The sequence below is a fragment of the Drosophila sechellia genome, chromosome 2L (genome assembly GCF_004382195.2).
Source record: "Drosophila sechellia strain sech25 chromosome 2L, ASM438219v1, whole genome shotgun sequence".
NCBI lineage: Eukaryota > Metazoa > Arthropoda > Insecta > Diptera > Drosophilidae > Drosophila > Drosophila sechellia.
Genome location: NC_045949.1, coordinates 6889384 through 6904136, shown reverse-complemented (window position 1 = coordinate 6904136; position 14753 = coordinate 6889384). Strand labels below are relative to the sequence as shown.

At 46.4% G+C, this 14753-nt stretch overlaps 4 protein-coding genes and 1 long non-coding RNA gene across 6 annotated transcripts; 2 read left to right on the top strand and 3 right to left on the bottom strand.

The window, feature by feature from the left end:
* Positions 1-927: 927 nt before the first annotated feature.
* Positions 928-2330, bottom strand: LOC6611488 (mitochondrial magnesium exporter 1). Its single transcript, XM_002035993.2, has 4 exons — positions 1954-2330; positions 1461-1893; positions 1217-1393; positions 928-1156 (listed from the first exon to the last, which is right to left on the bottom strand). The coding sequence occupies exons 1-4, from the start codon at positions 2068-2070 to the stop codon at positions 984-986; spliced, it is 900 nt and encodes a 299-aa protein (XP_002036029.1). The 5' UTR covers positions 2071-2330; the 3' UTR covers positions 928-983.
* Positions 2331-2615: 285 nt separating this feature from the next.
* On the top strand, positions 2616-4872 carry LOC6611487 (trithorax group protein osa). The gene is made up of 3 exons (XM_002035992.2): positions 2616-3148; positions 3227-3684; positions 3923-4872. The coding sequence occupies exons 1-3, from the start codon at positions 3095-3097 to the stop codon at positions 4551-4553; spliced, it is 1143 nt and encodes a 380-aa protein (XP_002036028.1). The 5' UTR covers positions 2616-3094; the 3' UTR covers positions 4554-4872.
* A 394-nt stretch (positions 4873-5266) lies between these two features.
* Positions 5267-5824, bottom strand: LOC116800226. 2 transcript variants are annotated; one of them, XR_004361208.1, is made up of 3 exons: positions 5733-5824; positions 5540-5667; positions 5267-5489 (listed from the first exon to the last, which is right to left on the bottom strand). It is a non-coding gene; the product is annotated as an uncharacterized LOC116800226 (long non-coding RNA). The 2 variants fall into 2 exon arrangements; XR_004361207.1 differs by having other exon boundaries at positions 5267-5667.
* On the top strand, positions 5788-14707 carry LOC6611485 (trifunctional purine biosynthetic protein adenosine-3). The gene is made up of 7 exons (XM_002035990.2): positions 5788-6146; positions 10270-10517; positions 10578-11227; positions 11284-11509; positions 11627-12048; positions 12107-13156; positions 13216-14707. The coding sequence occupies exons 1-7, from the start codon at positions 5970-5972 to the stop codon at positions 14502-14504; spliced, it is 4062 nt and encodes a 1353-aa protein (XP_002036026.1). The 5' UTR covers positions 5788-5969; the 3' UTR covers positions 14505-14707.
* Positions 7195-8044, bottom strand: LOC6611486 (pupal cuticle protein). The gene is made up of 2 exons (XM_032714103.1): positions 7941-8044; positions 7195-7869 (listed from the first exon to the last, which is right to left on the bottom strand). The coding sequence occupies exons 1-2, from the start codon at positions 7950-7952 to the stop codon at positions 7327-7329; spliced, it is 555 nt and encodes a 184-aa protein (XP_032569994.1). The 5' UTR covers positions 7953-8044; the 3' UTR covers positions 7195-7326.
* Positions 14708-14753: the final 46 nt, after the last annotated feature.

Below are 14753 nucleotides of genomic sequence, written 5' to 3'. Positions count from 1 at the left end.
TACAGCTGATTACATGGTTTAATATACTGAGTAAAATATAAAATATGTTGGTTAAGTAAATAAACTTTTTACAAATGTGGAAAAAGTTGTTAATTAAAAAAGCTGGAATATATATCTATTATACAAATATCACAATAATTGGAAGGTAAGCTTTCAGCCGATAAATAATTACAAATGTTTTCAAAACAGTGTTTTGTACAATAAAGAAAAAAAAAAGAAACCCTTAGATTTCAGGATCTATCTAACCGTCTTAGTGATTTCGTGCAAAAATCGTTCCACTCCAATTCTGAGTTCAAATAGCTCTTCCACTTTAGGTTAAAGGGTCTGCAAATATTATTAAGTGCCACAGAATGTTTTTCTCCATTTCTTTAAGAGTTAAAAATCGGCAGATCGAGTTTTTATTGGGGCCAAAATAAAGGTGTCCGAAATTCATAAGCCAACTTTTGGCAACTCCAATCATGTATCTGTGGCTTGTTGGACAGTGTAGTAGTTAGCTCTACTGAGGAATTCTGCCCTGTCTGTGGTTTTGATCTCCTTTCTTGTTATAAACCATTTCTCAGACAATGCAAGTAGTGTTCTAGTTGGAAGCAGTAGTACTAATCTCGTTGCACTTCTAATTCTAATATTGTCGATCTGTTCTGCAGAAGCTTTCGATTTCACATCCAATTGGAATGAATCGAAACTAAGCTTAAATGTAAAGATACTTTAACATGTAAAGTAAAATGTATTTAAATTGTAAGCCAAGCCAAGAGGTAGAGATACATTAGCATGTAAAGTAAAATATATTTAACTTTTTAAATCGGATACCAATTATTGGCGTTATATTTAAAAAATCCATTAATATCCCTCGGCCACTGCGCATAGCTAATATTTTAAACATTTTGGTTATAGAATATCAGAAATCCAAATAAACTAAACTCAACCGCATATGTAAACAATATTTAATATTCTAAACAGCCTCTCTGAAATACAAATTCTTGAATTTAAGCCTTCAGCAAATCATTGGTTAGCTCCACGCCGAAGAAAACTGCTGCGGTGGAGGGAAAGGCACGAAGTAGAATTGGCAGGATACCGCGAATTAGAGCTTTTGGGCCTTCTGTGGCCATGAGGTTTCTAAAAACGCTGCGAATGCCGTGCTTGTATGTTCCCTCAGGTGCTGAAAATATGGCATTTGTAAATCATTGTAAATACAGCGATTGGCGATTGGATGACTCACCCGACTGGAGACGGCTTTTAAGTACATCGAACGGCACGGCCAAAGTCCAAAATACAATGCCCGCCGTTCCGCCGGACAGAATAGTTGATGTGGTGCTAATCTTCCCATTGGCGGACTTCTTTCTAGCCAATTCCTGGAGGAACTCGTAGGTCACAAAGTAAAAACCGGTGGGCGAGTCTATGAATTCAAAATTATCCATTACTATTATATTACTATAATATTAAGCAATTAATTAACAACTGACCTCTCAGAATGCACGCGCAGGTTCCCTTGAAGAGGCTCCGAATGCCACCCTGCCTATATAGCTTGGCGGCCGTGTCAATGGTTCCATTGTAGAGCAGAGGTCCGTTGGACACGGTTTGCGTCTGTAGAAGGACTTTTATACGATCGGTGGGCACTGTGACAAGGGCGGAACAAACTCCGGCCAAGGCTCCCGCGGCGAAGATTTGTGGGTAGGTGAGCCTAATGTGGTCATCCGTTTGGAACAATCGTTTACCCGCCGCATAGACGGCAAAGTCCACGGCATAAATGGGTGTTACTCCCACGAGTGGAGCGGATATTCCTCTGTAGAATCCGCGAATACCCTCATAACGAAATGTCCTGGCGGCACAATCAATGACTCCCTTGTATCTAGGCGGTTGTCCAGGTAGAGGTGTGGGCATGGTTTGGAGACGTACCTGAAGTGGAACTTTAAGCATTACATCGATTCCATTTCTAACCACAGTTTTGGAGCTTACCTTTATTGTGTCCAAAGGATGGCCTACGAGCACATTGCACATGCCTCCCACGCCGCCCGCAATAAATGACTTTACGGGATTGGATTTCTTTTCCGTGCTGATTTCGACCTCCTCCATTGCTGAATTTTAACTATTTACGTAAACACACCGAGAAATTCCGTCAGCTTCTGAACGAAATGCACGTGCTTGAAGATCGGTGGCTTCCTGATGAATGCTATCGCTTGGTGATCTGCTTGCTGCGCGGTTGCTGACCTATGATAATGCTGTGTGATTCCGAATAGCGCGGTATTATAATTTCCATGATCAAGAGTGCCTCTTATCTATTTCAAATATTTCATTAGCTGTTCCAAAATTGCAGAGGCAACAGCTGATTTGCTTATCATGTTAACATAACATACACCTAACATTGGCTTATCATTCACCTATCGATTGCAGTCTTTGGTATGACATGGCTAATCGAAATACCAAACAGAATGTTCATTCTTCTTTTTCGCGTTTCAAGCTTTCTAGTATAACTAACTTAAAGTTTGCTCTGCACGACATTGTCATTATAAATGAAATGGATTGCTAGAAAATTAAATGCAAAACAAATTTTAAATTTTCCGTTCGATTACACTGTCTATCGGAAATTCCACGATTCTAAATTTCGATTGTCATTCGCAGGGAAACGCGTGCGGCGGCCACACATTTCTTTTATTAATAAAGCGTTAAAAATAAATGGTTAACAATTGTAGATATCAAAGGTGGGTGGGCCAAGTATCTTCTGGCGCAGTGCGGGTTGGGCCAGTAAAGTGCAACCACTTTCCCAGTTCCCGTGCAAATGAACAAAACCTGTCACTTTTGCTGTGACCTGACGAGCAAGAAGAAGACTAGCCCACGGAAAACAACAACAACAAGAACGACATTAGCAGCAGGCCAAATTGTTGCGTATTGTTTTTTGTTTTTTCAGTAGGGTTCTTGGGTGCGAATTTCGTGAAAAAAGTGTGCTTGCCAACATACGCATAACTTATGTCTGATAAAAGTGCGAAGGAATCATGTATCAGTAAGAGTGCGAGCTGCAGCAGCAGACGCAAGAGAAGGAAGTGAGCGAAAACGCAACCAAAACCCGAGTATATATTCTAGCAACGTGCTGTGTCGAACGATGTCCCATGGCGAGGATGTGTTAGACAACTGGGAGGAAATCGACGAGGATGAGGTGAGTGTGCCACGCGATGTGATTGAGCATCATACCTGATAACCGATGGAACACTCCCTTATTTTTTTTCTTATCCAGCTCTCTATGACTCTGCAAACAAAGCTGCAGGCGAGCGACCCACCTGTCAACAAAATGAAATTGCTCCAACGGCCGCAGAGCGTACAGGAGTCCTCACAAATCCTCAGCAGCGGCGATGGTGGTGGAAGCGGGGGCGGGAATCCCCCGCCACGGCAGATCACAATTGCCCGGAAGCCCCAAGCACCGCCAGCAGAGGTTGACTCATCTACCCAGCAGCAGCCCGTCATGATGGTGCTGCACAAGACGACCAATGACTATGATGCGGCCACCTATTGCACGCCCACCAGCAACCAAACCGTCAAGATACTGCGACGGCCCGCCCAGTCGGAGGAGCGGCGGGACATTAACGGGATGCGACCGAAACAGCCCATCAAGACCCTCAAGCAGCGCGAACAGGAGTACGCCGAGGCCAGGCTGCGCATCCTGGGCGCTGCCAAAAACCCGGAGGATGACAAACCGTAAGTTGCTATAAAAAGTTGATTTAATTTCCAAAATTTACTTTATTTATGTTTGACCAATATTTGCCATCGCAACACTAATAGGTACATCCAAATATGACCTATCATCTTAATCATCTTAATCTTAATCTTTTCTTGATACTAGAATATTTTATTATGGTTTGGTCAAATTTATAGAGACATCTGAACAGAAACCCACATTTAATCAGACATGTGCACATATTCGTTTTATTTTTAGGGCCACTCCCTTCACGCCAGCTGTCAATAGCAGCAGTGTGGCTGTTTCGTCCGCGCCGACGCCTGCCACTCCCCCCTCTGCGGTCAGCAACAACAACGTCATCAACAACAATAGTAGCCATCCAGCAGGCGGAATGCACCGCTCGAGTTCGGCACCGAAGATGTCCCAAGTGACGCCGATGTATAATAACTACAACAGCTACTTCCCGGGGCTGCACAATCAGCCTGGCCTTAACTACTACTATCCGCATAACCCGCAACATCAGCATCCGCAGCAACAGCAACAGCAGCAGCAGCCGTCGCAGCATTTCAATCAACGGCTACCGCCGTACGGAGGCGGAGGATCGGGACTGGGCGGTGTTGGGATGCAGGCTCAGGCGCCGCCCCAGTCGTCGCCCAATCCGCAGCAGAGCTGGTCACCTGTTGTGGGCGGATCAGTGTCCGCTGCCCTCCTGCGCCAACAGTCGCTCCAGTCGCCGCAGCAGCACCAGCAGCAGCACCAGCATCAGCTGCAGCAGAACCATCAGGCGCAGCAGCTCGGCCAGCACCCGCATCCGTTCAACGACCTAGTCCTGCGCCTGCCCAAGGGTCCCTGTCCGAATGGCTCCATTGGCTTTCAGATGCGGCGGTAACAGATTGCGGCGATGGAGCAAGTCCTGTCTATTTCAATAACTTCTAATTTTCAACTTGGTACTTCGATTCCAAATGCATGTTTTTAAATATATATATATATATAAATTAAAATGAAGCGAAAAGCGCAATCCACGACGCATTCTGAGATTCAATGTCGCCACACATTTGCACTCAGGTTCGATGTGGCGCGTTTTCGTTGATCTACCCAAATTTTATGACGGACTATGGTAGATATTTTGTAAATTTACAACTCACACCACAAAATTTTGTATAATGCATACTAATAAAACGAAGCGGTAATTTTAAAATGTGACGCAAGATTATGATTTCTGCAGTGCAATGATCCCGCAAATTATTGAGCTCGAGATTCGATCTTATTTATTGCCTTTTGCCTTTCAATACCTAATTAATCAGCGGATGTTGATTCAAACTCAACTTGTTTTCGACCGCATTAATGATTTTCGATTCAACTGACTAATTGTGGTGAATGTTATGTAACTAAAGGCTATTCTTCGGGATATTTAGTATTATAAATATAGTTTTTCAATGTATGGTAGAGAAAGTAGTTTCTGATCTAAAAAGCTTACCCGGGGAGTTACCTCATTTAGCTTTGAGCTTTTATTCTAGATACATATATGTATGTTTAAGAAGAGCTTTTAGCTTACAGCTGATCTAATATTTCGCATAAAAGCAGCTAAGCAACATACATATGTACTTTTTGAGGAAAAATTCCAGATCTTTCGGATGTTTATTTGATTTACAAAGTGATCCTGATAAGCGAATGCAATTTGAGTTACTGCTCCATTTACCCCCAGCGATCGTTGATTTTGCAGGGGTCCCGAAAGGCTATCGTCGTGTTTTTGTTATTTATTAGCAACTTTTCCAATCGTCCAGCTGAAAACAACAAACAGCAGCGGTTGCACTGAAAAAAAAAGCTAGCACAGGCATAAATTGTTTGTTTAACTTTTAAGGGTTTGAACTATACCATCTATATCTAAACCTTTTATAAATTCTGTTCATATAGAAGAAATCTAGTTGCCATCTAGTTGATTTTCGTCTGTGTAGAAAATATTGCAATCAACCCACTGGAAGCGCTCTTATCAGCCCCTGAACCTGAAGACAAACATAATCGCGCATGGATAGGGTATTCATATTCACACATTTATGCACATACATACATACGTACTGTGCCTACCTAGTTTCCAACTTCTCGATTCCCCCAGATTTTAGTTGAAAAAGAGGCGTCGAAGCGAGCGGTTTGATCCGAATTCGATATCGAAACGGGCTTTAAACTTCGAATCGCGCGTGCTTTTCGATCAACACGTGGGTGCGCATTAGTTTGGTGTTATTGTTGCTCTGGAAACGTGATTAAGTCGAATTAGTTTGATTAGTGGTTCATCCACTCCAGCGGAATTATGTCGCATCGCGTTCTGGTCATTGGCAGCGGCGGTCGGGAGCACGCGATCTGCTGGAAGTTGTCGCAATCTCCGAAGGTGGCCCAAATATACGCACTGCCGGGCAGCCATGGCATCCAGCTGGTGGAGAAGTGTCGGAATCTGGATGCTAAGATCTTGGATCCTAAGGACTTCGAGGTAGGTTCGTTACGCCGACCTTGGAGCGACCTTCGTGCGGTTCCTAAAGTTACAGAAAAGTGCAAATGTGTGTGTTAATTGGGTGGCGGGTGCTCATTTTTGGTAATTTAATGCGTTTGGTTGCCATTTAATGGTGTTACCCCGTGATATATTCGCTTCTATGGCTTCTGGTCGTGGTAAGAAACGCACTCCATGCTCGACGAGAACCTTTATGCTGAGCGGCAGCCATAAATCCGTAATCGAGACGCTGGGAAAACGTTTCATTGCATCCAATCTTAGAGAGTCGTGGCGCCTTAACCCTTAGACGGGCCATGGGGGCGCGATTGCACGTCTGGCTGATAAGGGATGTGTAATCTCGTTATTGGAAATATATTTTTATAAATATTCCACGTGTGCTAGTAGTTTTGCACTATGCATCCACTGCTTAATTTTGTAAATTATTAGTTTGTTGTATATGTACTATATAATCTACATATTAGTTGATTAAATTACAACATATACCTTTGTTAATTTTATAAGAATGAGTACATCATGAGTACTAAATGTTTTTAAATCTTAAATAATGAAATACATAAAAAATAACTACAACTGAAAGTAAAACAAAAACCAGTTTAAGTACCTTATCTGCTTCATTTCTGTTAATTAATTATAGCAGGTAGCAGTGGCAAAAAGTGTTCTTTTAGATTATACAAAAATTACCTTTAAATTGGGCCTTTCCACTTTTTATTCCTTTAAATTGTATCTTTCAAATGCGACTTTTACGATCCCATCATTTATAGACTTTAAATCGCGGACAACAGGTGTTATTTGGTTCGTTTTTAAATATGGAAATTTAAATTGGCGAAATATATTGGTTCAACAGCTTAATAGGATTCCCCCAATTTTTAAATTTAATATCAATTATAAACTTTCAGTCTAAATTGCTCGCATTTCTCGCAGACTTCTTTCAAGTTGATTGCTCTTCCATAAACAGAATCAAATAACCAAAATTGTTTATGCCGCTCCATAATGTGATCCATGATCCTCAGCAGACAACTCGACAGATCGATTATGTTTGTTTAGCACTTCTATTTATTGTTCGTGGCTTAATTAATTGTTTAGATCAAAATTCACAGATTCGCCCGCTGGCCGCCGGAGAGGCCAGCCCCTTGCCCCGCCAAAGAATCACGTCCATCGATCATCAGTGCGTCGGAACAGCTCGTCTTTGGCGCAGAGGTCGCGACGTGGTCGTGGGCGGATGGGTGAGGTATATGGTCTTGGGCGTGGTGCTCGGTCGGGATTGGGGGATCGTATGATCCTGTATGTTGCGTGTGTACACATTGAAGGCGGCCGCATCATGCTCCACGGTCTTCAGCTCGCCGGTGTAGTAGTCCTTGATCTGGTAGGGATGCGTCCTAATGTACTCCAGGGCGCGCAGTATGTAGTCCGGCACCTGGGGTATGTGGGCGCCCACGGGATGATAGCCAAATTCATCGGCCACATAGTTCACATTGATGACTTCGCCCTCGGGTGATGTGTAACTACTACCGCCCTGCACGGCCACGCCACCCAATCCCTCCTGCGATGCGGAAATGCCATTGGACGTCTCGTAGGCATACCGATACTTGCCATCCCGCTCCACCTGCAGATCGTTCTGAAGCGTGCGTGTGTTGCGATCCGAGTCCGGAATGTAGGAGGAGCCGGCTTGCACCTGCAGCACGGCCAGCGCTACGATGAAGTTCACCTGTGGGTGGGATTCGAGACGAGAGTCGGCGATTATAATCCATTTTCGGGAAATTCCCAGCTGATGCTTACAAGCAAATACATGGTGTCGCGTTCGAGTTTGGTTCTAAACTGCTTGCCTGCTTCTCGGACGCTTTCGTTTTTATATCCATCCGCTCACCAGCGGATTTTTGGCTATACCTCGCCTCGGAAACCCAGTTCCGAGTTGCCGTTGCCGTCTCCATCTCCGCTCGTCATCGTCATGATCGTCATGATCGTCTCCATCTACATCATCTCATCGCTGCTGGTCGCCTTAGTCAGTCATAAATAAAATGATTTTATTTCTTATAGGAATTATTTTATATAGGTATCAACGGCGTTATTTGTCGTTTTCGCCGCTGCAATTCCCAAAAGTGTGGGACGGTGTGGAGTCCGGCAAAACGGAAAGCCGAGTAAAACCTAAATGAAACATTCGTGAATGGTTGGTTATGCCCTACTCGAAGGTTGGGGCACTTACGATTTGATATGTATTGTGGCTGATCTTGAAAATCCCATATTGTCCGGCTCGACTTACCATCCCAAGGATCTCTAAATACCATAACGATCGTTGAACTGCAGTGTCGTAAAAGCCGATGTATTCAAGATGTGTAGTAAATGTAACTTTTGTTTTTGAATGATCGATGGTATGCACTAGAAATTAGCTACCACGTTTCGCTGACAGTTAGTTAATTTAATAATAGTCATTTGTGCTGAAATTTATGTCTGGAATTTCCATATAACCGATAGACTTTTTGTAATATGACGTCCTCGAGGCAAATTAGTTATAAAGGAAATGACTTTGCAGTTAAGTAACGCTTTACAGCCCAAATGCCAATTTTGGGTTAATTAAGCTTAATTACTTCTTCGACTCGATACGCAAAATTCGGCGCTGAATTTATTTGCATGGTTATTTTTAGAAATTGCATAAGCATAGGTATTCTGATAAATGATCTTTGGATTTTTATCATCAAGCATATAATTCAATCACTTGACGGCAACGTAGACGCAGTTTCCTGCTATCCCCTGGATGATACTTCTTTTGGCCGATCTCAAAACCCGTCCGACTAATTCAGCAAAGCGTATCTAATTCCGTACTTATCCGCAGACAAATGTGGCAGCATTCCGCTCCAGACCTGCTGCCCGCCCTCCTGGTAGCCAAATACCCACATCCCCACAACCCATTCTCCCGCACTTAATTTGCATATAATACAGTAAATCATGAGCGCACTCTGTAAAGCATAAAGGCGAAAACGTTCTAGCCAAATTTGGGTAGAGCCAGTCGGAGAATGCGAGTCTTACCAGAACTGAACAGATATAAAAGTTGTTGATCTTTCTCTTCTGCGGCTCCAAACCATCTGTCATAAGATCGTGGCAACCTTCGTTACGGGAAATTAAAACCTTGGTCGGGTTTGCCAAATCGCTCTTAATTTGGAAAGCCAAATGGGCCAATAAAAGCGTCATTTTGTGTGAACGTTCTTGAACCCTGGGAAACGAGAAACGGTCAACCGGATGAAATGGACGGGGGTCAGGAACTCGGGATGAGGATGAGCTTCCCAGGTGCTAAATGGTCTGGAACGCAGGCCAGTGCAATCGAGACACGTTTCTCCAGAGCGCGGGGTAATCCGGTGCTGCGTTGGCGCCAATTCGAATTAGAGCTGACTAACGATATCGACGGCTACGCATCCGAATCCGAAACCGAAATCGAAACCGGACCAGCGATCAAGCTGGGATTAACTTGGTTTGTTGACATGGCTGACATAGCTGGCGCCTGAGTCAGTTCATCATCGCCATCGATCCGCCAAGTGCGAAGACAATGCACCCACAGACCCAGTTTAATGGCAAAACAATTAGGAAGGCATTTAGTATTTTGGCGACAAATTGACGATGGAACCGGTTGTGTACTTAGAGGAGTGTTATCTTTGACTTGGAATGTGGTTGCCTCCAAAAGTCAAAACAACCTAAAACAATGAGGATCCCAAGAGGTGGCGGACGATCGTGACCCGGTTTGATTGGAAAACCCAATTATGATCTCAAAACTGCAGATTGCTTTTGGAATCAACACGATTACGATGCAAATTCTGAGATTCAAACTGCCGGATCTCACAAAATGATATCTTTTTGGCGAGAATTTATCAGTGCATCAGTTGTAAATGCGATTACAATGTCAATTAAGTAATTTTAACATCGGTTATTTGATTATATATTTCATCACAACAAGCTTGTGTTGTGGATGATCTGGAATAATCCAAATGAACTGCTTTATATTTGTTACGAAATTATGAATCACTGCACAAATGGGATTACCTTTCTTGATATTAAATTGAAAACATTTAAAAATGGATTAGTTTATTTTACTAACTTAATTTTATCGCCTCTTTTAAAGGCCATTGCTAAATGGAGCAAGGAGAACCAGATAGCCCTGGTGGTTGTGGGACCCGAAGATCCCTTGGCTTTGGGCTTGGGCGATGTGCTGCAGAGCACTGGAATCCCCTGCTTTGGACCCGGCAAGCAAGGTGCCCAAATCGAGGCGGACAAGAAGTGGGCCAAGGACTTCATGCTGCGCCATGGGATTCCCACAGCACGTTACGAGAGTTTCACGGACACCGAAAAGGCCAAGGCATTCATCAGAAGGTATAATTACCACCTTATATGCTTTGATAGAATCCATTTAAAAATCTCTTTATTTAATAGCGCTCCGTATCCAGCTCTGGTGGTGAAAGCTGCTGGATTGGCCGCGGGCAAGGGCGTGGTGGTGGCCGCCAATGCGGAGGAGGCCTGCCAGGCGGTGGACGAGATCCTTGGAGAGCTGAAGTACGGACAGGCGGGTGCCACGCTGGTGGTGGAGGAGCTGCTGGAGGGCGAAGAGGTTTCCGTTCTGGCCTTCACCGATGGCAAAAGTGTGCGCGCCATGCTGCCAGCGCAGGATCACAAGCGTCTGGGCAACGGCGACACTGGACCAAACACCGGAGGCATGGGCGCCTACTGCCCATGTCCGTTGATCAGCCAGCCAGCACTGGAACTGGTGCAAAAGGCCGTGCTGGAGCGGGCTGTGCAGGGTCTGATCAAGGAGAGGATCAACTACCAGGGTATACTCTATGCGGGACTCATGTTGACACGCGATGGTCCCCGTGTGCTGGAGTTTAACTGCCGGTTTGGAGATCCCGAGACCCAGGTAATTCTGCCGCTGCTCGAAAGCGATCTGTTCGATGTGATGCAGGCTTGTTGCAGCGCAAAGCTGGACAAGATTCCTCTGCAATGGCGCAATGGAGTGAGTGCCGTGGGTGTGATCCTGGCCAGTGCTGGCTATCCGGAGACCTCCACAAAGGGTTGCTTCATATCGGGTAAGGTTTTGACCACTTCCCTTAGACCTGCATAATAGCTTGTATGTTACTTTCAGGACTTCCGGCTGCCAATACGGCCACCCAACTGGTCTTTCACAGCGGCCTTGCCGTGAATGCACAAAAGGAAGCCCTGACCAATGGCGGTCGCGTCCTCATTGCCATCGCCCTGGACGGCAGCTTGAAGGAGGCCGCTGCGAAGGCCACCAAATTGGCGGGCAGCATCACTTTCTCGGGCTCTGGAGCTCAGTACCGAACGGACATTGCCCAGAAGGCGTTCAAAATGTAATTACAAGTGAATCATCATGCATAAAAACTCAGTTAAAATAAAGCAAGCAAGATTGGAATTTTTATCTAGTTTATCATTGGCTTCCCACTAAATCTCATCTTTTCCATACGTAGTGCCAGTGCCAGCACCCCGGGTTTGAGTTACAAGGACAGCGGAGTGGACATCGATGCTGGAGATGCACTGGTGCAACGCATCAAGCCCTTGTCTCGGGGCACCCAGCGCCCTGGCGTCCTTGGCGGCTTGGGTGGATTTGGAGGACTGTTCCGCTTGAAGGAACTCAGCTACAAGGAGCCAGTCATTGCTGAGGCTACTCAGGGAGTCGGAGCCAAGATTCACCTTGCCCTTGAGCACGAATTGTATGAAAATGTGGGCTACGACCTGTTTGCCTTGGCTGCTAATGATGTCCTGGAAGTGGGTGCCGAGCCGGTCGCCTTTCTGGACTACATTGCCTGTGGGAAGCTGCAAGTTACATTGGCCGCCCAGTTGGTCAAGGGAATGGCTGATGGCTGCCGGGATGCGCGATGCGCCTTAGTGGGTGAGCACATGACCGAGCTCCTCTGAAATCCGTCGATTAATTTAAAATTTCTCTTCAGGTGGTGAGACTGCAGAGATGCCCTCTCTTTATGCTCCCGGTCAGCACGACATGGCTGGCTATTGCGTTGGCATAGTGGAGCACTCTCGAATCCTGCCCCGTTTCGATCTTTACCAGCCGGGTGACCTGCTCATCGGTCTGCCATCATCTGGACTCCATTGCGCCGGCTTCAATGAGATACTCACCCAGTTGGCGGCATCCAAAGTGAATCTCAGAGAGCGCTCTCCCGTGGACGGTGGCGACGATGGGCTGACCTTGGCCCATGTCTTGGCCACGCCCACTCAACTGTATGTCCAGCAGCTGTTGCCTCATCTTCAGAAAGGAGATGAGATCAAGTCTGTGGCTCACGTGACCCATGGTCTGCTGAACGATGTCCTCCGTCTTCTTCCCGAAGGATTCGAGACAACGCTGGATTTCGGTGCCGTCCCAGTGCCCAAAATCTTTGGCTGGCTGGCCGGAAAGCTAAAGCTGAGTGCCCAAACGCTTCTTGAGCGACACAACTGCGGCATTGGCATGGTTCTGATCCTGCCTCAGTCAAGTCAGCTGTGGCGAACGTCCCTTCCCGGAGCCAAAGTGCTGGGTGTCTTGCAACGGCGGTCAAAGGTTAGTGGATCAGCCGTTCAGGTGCGCAACTTTGTGGAACAACTGGAGAAGGTGGCCTCGCCGTTCGGTGGTCTCGGAGATCGGGAATTGCCCGAAGAGCTCAAAAAACTGCCTTCCGATTCGGACTTAACAGCTCCTCGCGAGGAATGCTTTGAAAATGCAGTTGGTCGTCGGCTTACGCGCATACCCACCCACTACAAGGACCCCATTCTCATCCTGGGCACCGATGGAGTGGGCACCAAGCTGAAAATAGCGCAGCAAACGAATCGCAACACGAGCGTGGGCATCGATTTGGTGGCCATGTGCGTCAACGACATCCTCTGCAATGGAGCCGAGCCAATCAGTTTCTCAAGCTACTATGCCTGCGGCCTCTGGCAGGAGCATTTGGCCAAGGAGGTTCACTCCGGGGTCCAAGAGGGCGCCAGGCAGGCGAACAGCAGTTTCATTGGTAAGTGTGGTTTGCTATCTTTTTATGTGGAAATGCTTTACTTGTCTAATCTCCTCCAGACTCACACAGTGCTGCTCTGCCGCTGCTGTACGGACCACGGGTCTATGATCTGGCTGGCTTCGCCTTGGGCATAGCAGAACACTCTGGAATTCTACCCCTCTTGGATGAACTCCAGCCAGGAGATGTGCTCATCGGCTTACCTTCGTCTGGCGTCCACAGCAACGGATTCAGTTTGGTTCACGCCGTTTTGAAGCGAGTGGGCTTGGGTCTGCATGACAAGGCGCCTTTTAGTCAGAAGACGCTGGGCGAGGAGCTGCTGGTACCCACCAAGATCTACGTCCAGGCACTGTCCACTCTGATCTCCCGCGGGAATCACGGCATCAAGGCACTAGCCCATATTACAGGAGGAGGCCTGAGCGAGAATATACCGCGAGTGTTGCGTAAGGATCTGGCCGTACGCCTGGATGCCAATAAGTTCCAGCTTCCGCCCGTTTTCGCCTGGCTTGCAGCGGCCGGAAATATCAGTTCCACTGAGCTGCAGCGCACATATAACTGCGGCTTGGGTATGGTCCTGGTGGTGGCCCCCACGGAAGTCGAGAACGTTCTCAAGGAGCTGTTTTATCCGCAAAGAGCAGCTGTGGTCGGCGAGGTGGTGGCCCGCAAGGATCCGAAGAAGCCGCAGGTGGTGGTCCAGAACTTTGAGGCATCATTGACAAGGACACAGAAGATGCTCTCCCAGCGTCGGAAGCGAGTTGCTGTCCTCATTTCGGGAACGGGCAGCAACCTGCAGGCACTAATAGATGCAACGCGCGACTCGGCACAGGGTATCCATGCCGACGTTGTGCTGGTAATCAGCAATAAGCCTGGTGTCCTGGGTCTGCAACGAGCCACGCAAGCCGGAATACCTTCGTTGGTCATCTCTCACAAGGATTTCGCTAGCCGAGAGGTCTATGACGCGGAACTCACGCGAAATCTGAAGGCGGCTCGGGTGGATCTGATCTGTCTTGCCGGCTTTATGCGTGTCCTGAGTGCTCCATTCGTTCGGGAGTGGCGTGGACGGCTCGTCAATATCCATCCCTCGCTGCTGCCCAAGTATCCTGGCCTGCATGTCCAGAAGCAGGCCTTGGAGGCGGGTGAAAAGGAGTCCGGCTGCACGGTTCACTTCGTGGACGAGGGTGTGGACACGGGAGCGATTATTGTTCAGGCTGCTGTTCCCATTTTGCCCGATGACGACGAGGATTCGCTGGCGCAACGCATCCACAAGGCTGAGCACTGGGCTTTTCCAAGGGCATTGGCAATGTTGGCCAACGGAACGGCTCTCATTTCTCCGGAAGTCAGCAGTCAGTAAATGGAACAAGCAGGGATGACTTTATCTTACTCGAAGACTTTTTGTCAAATTATTTATAATTATAATCTTGAACTTTCAACGATAATTTGACGTTAATTAGTTGTATGGCAAATTTTATAGGTTTGGGCAGCATTCCTTTCTATATAAAAAACTATTTACACTATAAAAATATATTAATAAACTTCAAGTTTGATTAAAAATAATTCAAAAAATTTTTAAAGATGAACTGAACTATATATATAAAAAATC

Coding starts and splice junctions, on each gene's coding strand:
- LOC6611488 (XM_002035993.2), bottom strand. CDS start 2,070: ATGGAGGAGGTCGAAATCAGCACGGAAAAGAAATCCAATCCCGTAAAG. Junction 1,894..1,953: donor ATCCTTTGGACACAATAAAG/GTAAGCTCCAAA, acceptor GTTCCACTTCAG/GTACGTCTCCAAACCATGCC. Junction 1,394..1,460: donor CTGCGCGTGCATTCTGAGAG/GTCAGTTGTTAA, acceptor TTGAATTCATAG/ACTCGCCCACCGGTTTTTAC.
- LOC6611487 (XM_002035992.2), top strand. CDS start 3,095: ATGTCCCATGGCGAGGATGTGTTAGACAACTGGGAGGAAATCGACGAG. Junction 3,149..3,226: donor AGGAAATCGACGAGGATGAG/GTGAGTGTGCCA, acceptor TTTCTTATCCAG/CTCTCTATGACTCTGCAAAC. Junction 3,685..3,922: donor AACCCGGAGGATGACAAACC/GTAAGTTGCTAT, acceptor TTTTATTTTTAG/GGCCACTCCCTTCACGCCAG.
- LOC6611485 (XM_002035990.2), top strand. CDS start 5,970: ATGTCGCATCGCGTTCTGGTCATTGGCAGCGGCGGTCGGGAGCACGCG. Junction 6,147..10,269: donor TGGATCCTAAGGACTTCGAG/GTAGGTTCGTTA, acceptor CCTCTTTTAAAG/GCCATTGCTAAATGGAGCAA. Junction 12,049..12,106: donor TGCGCGATGCGCCTTAGTGG/GTGAGCACATGA, acceptor ATTTCTCTTCAG/GTGGTGAGACTGCAGAGATG.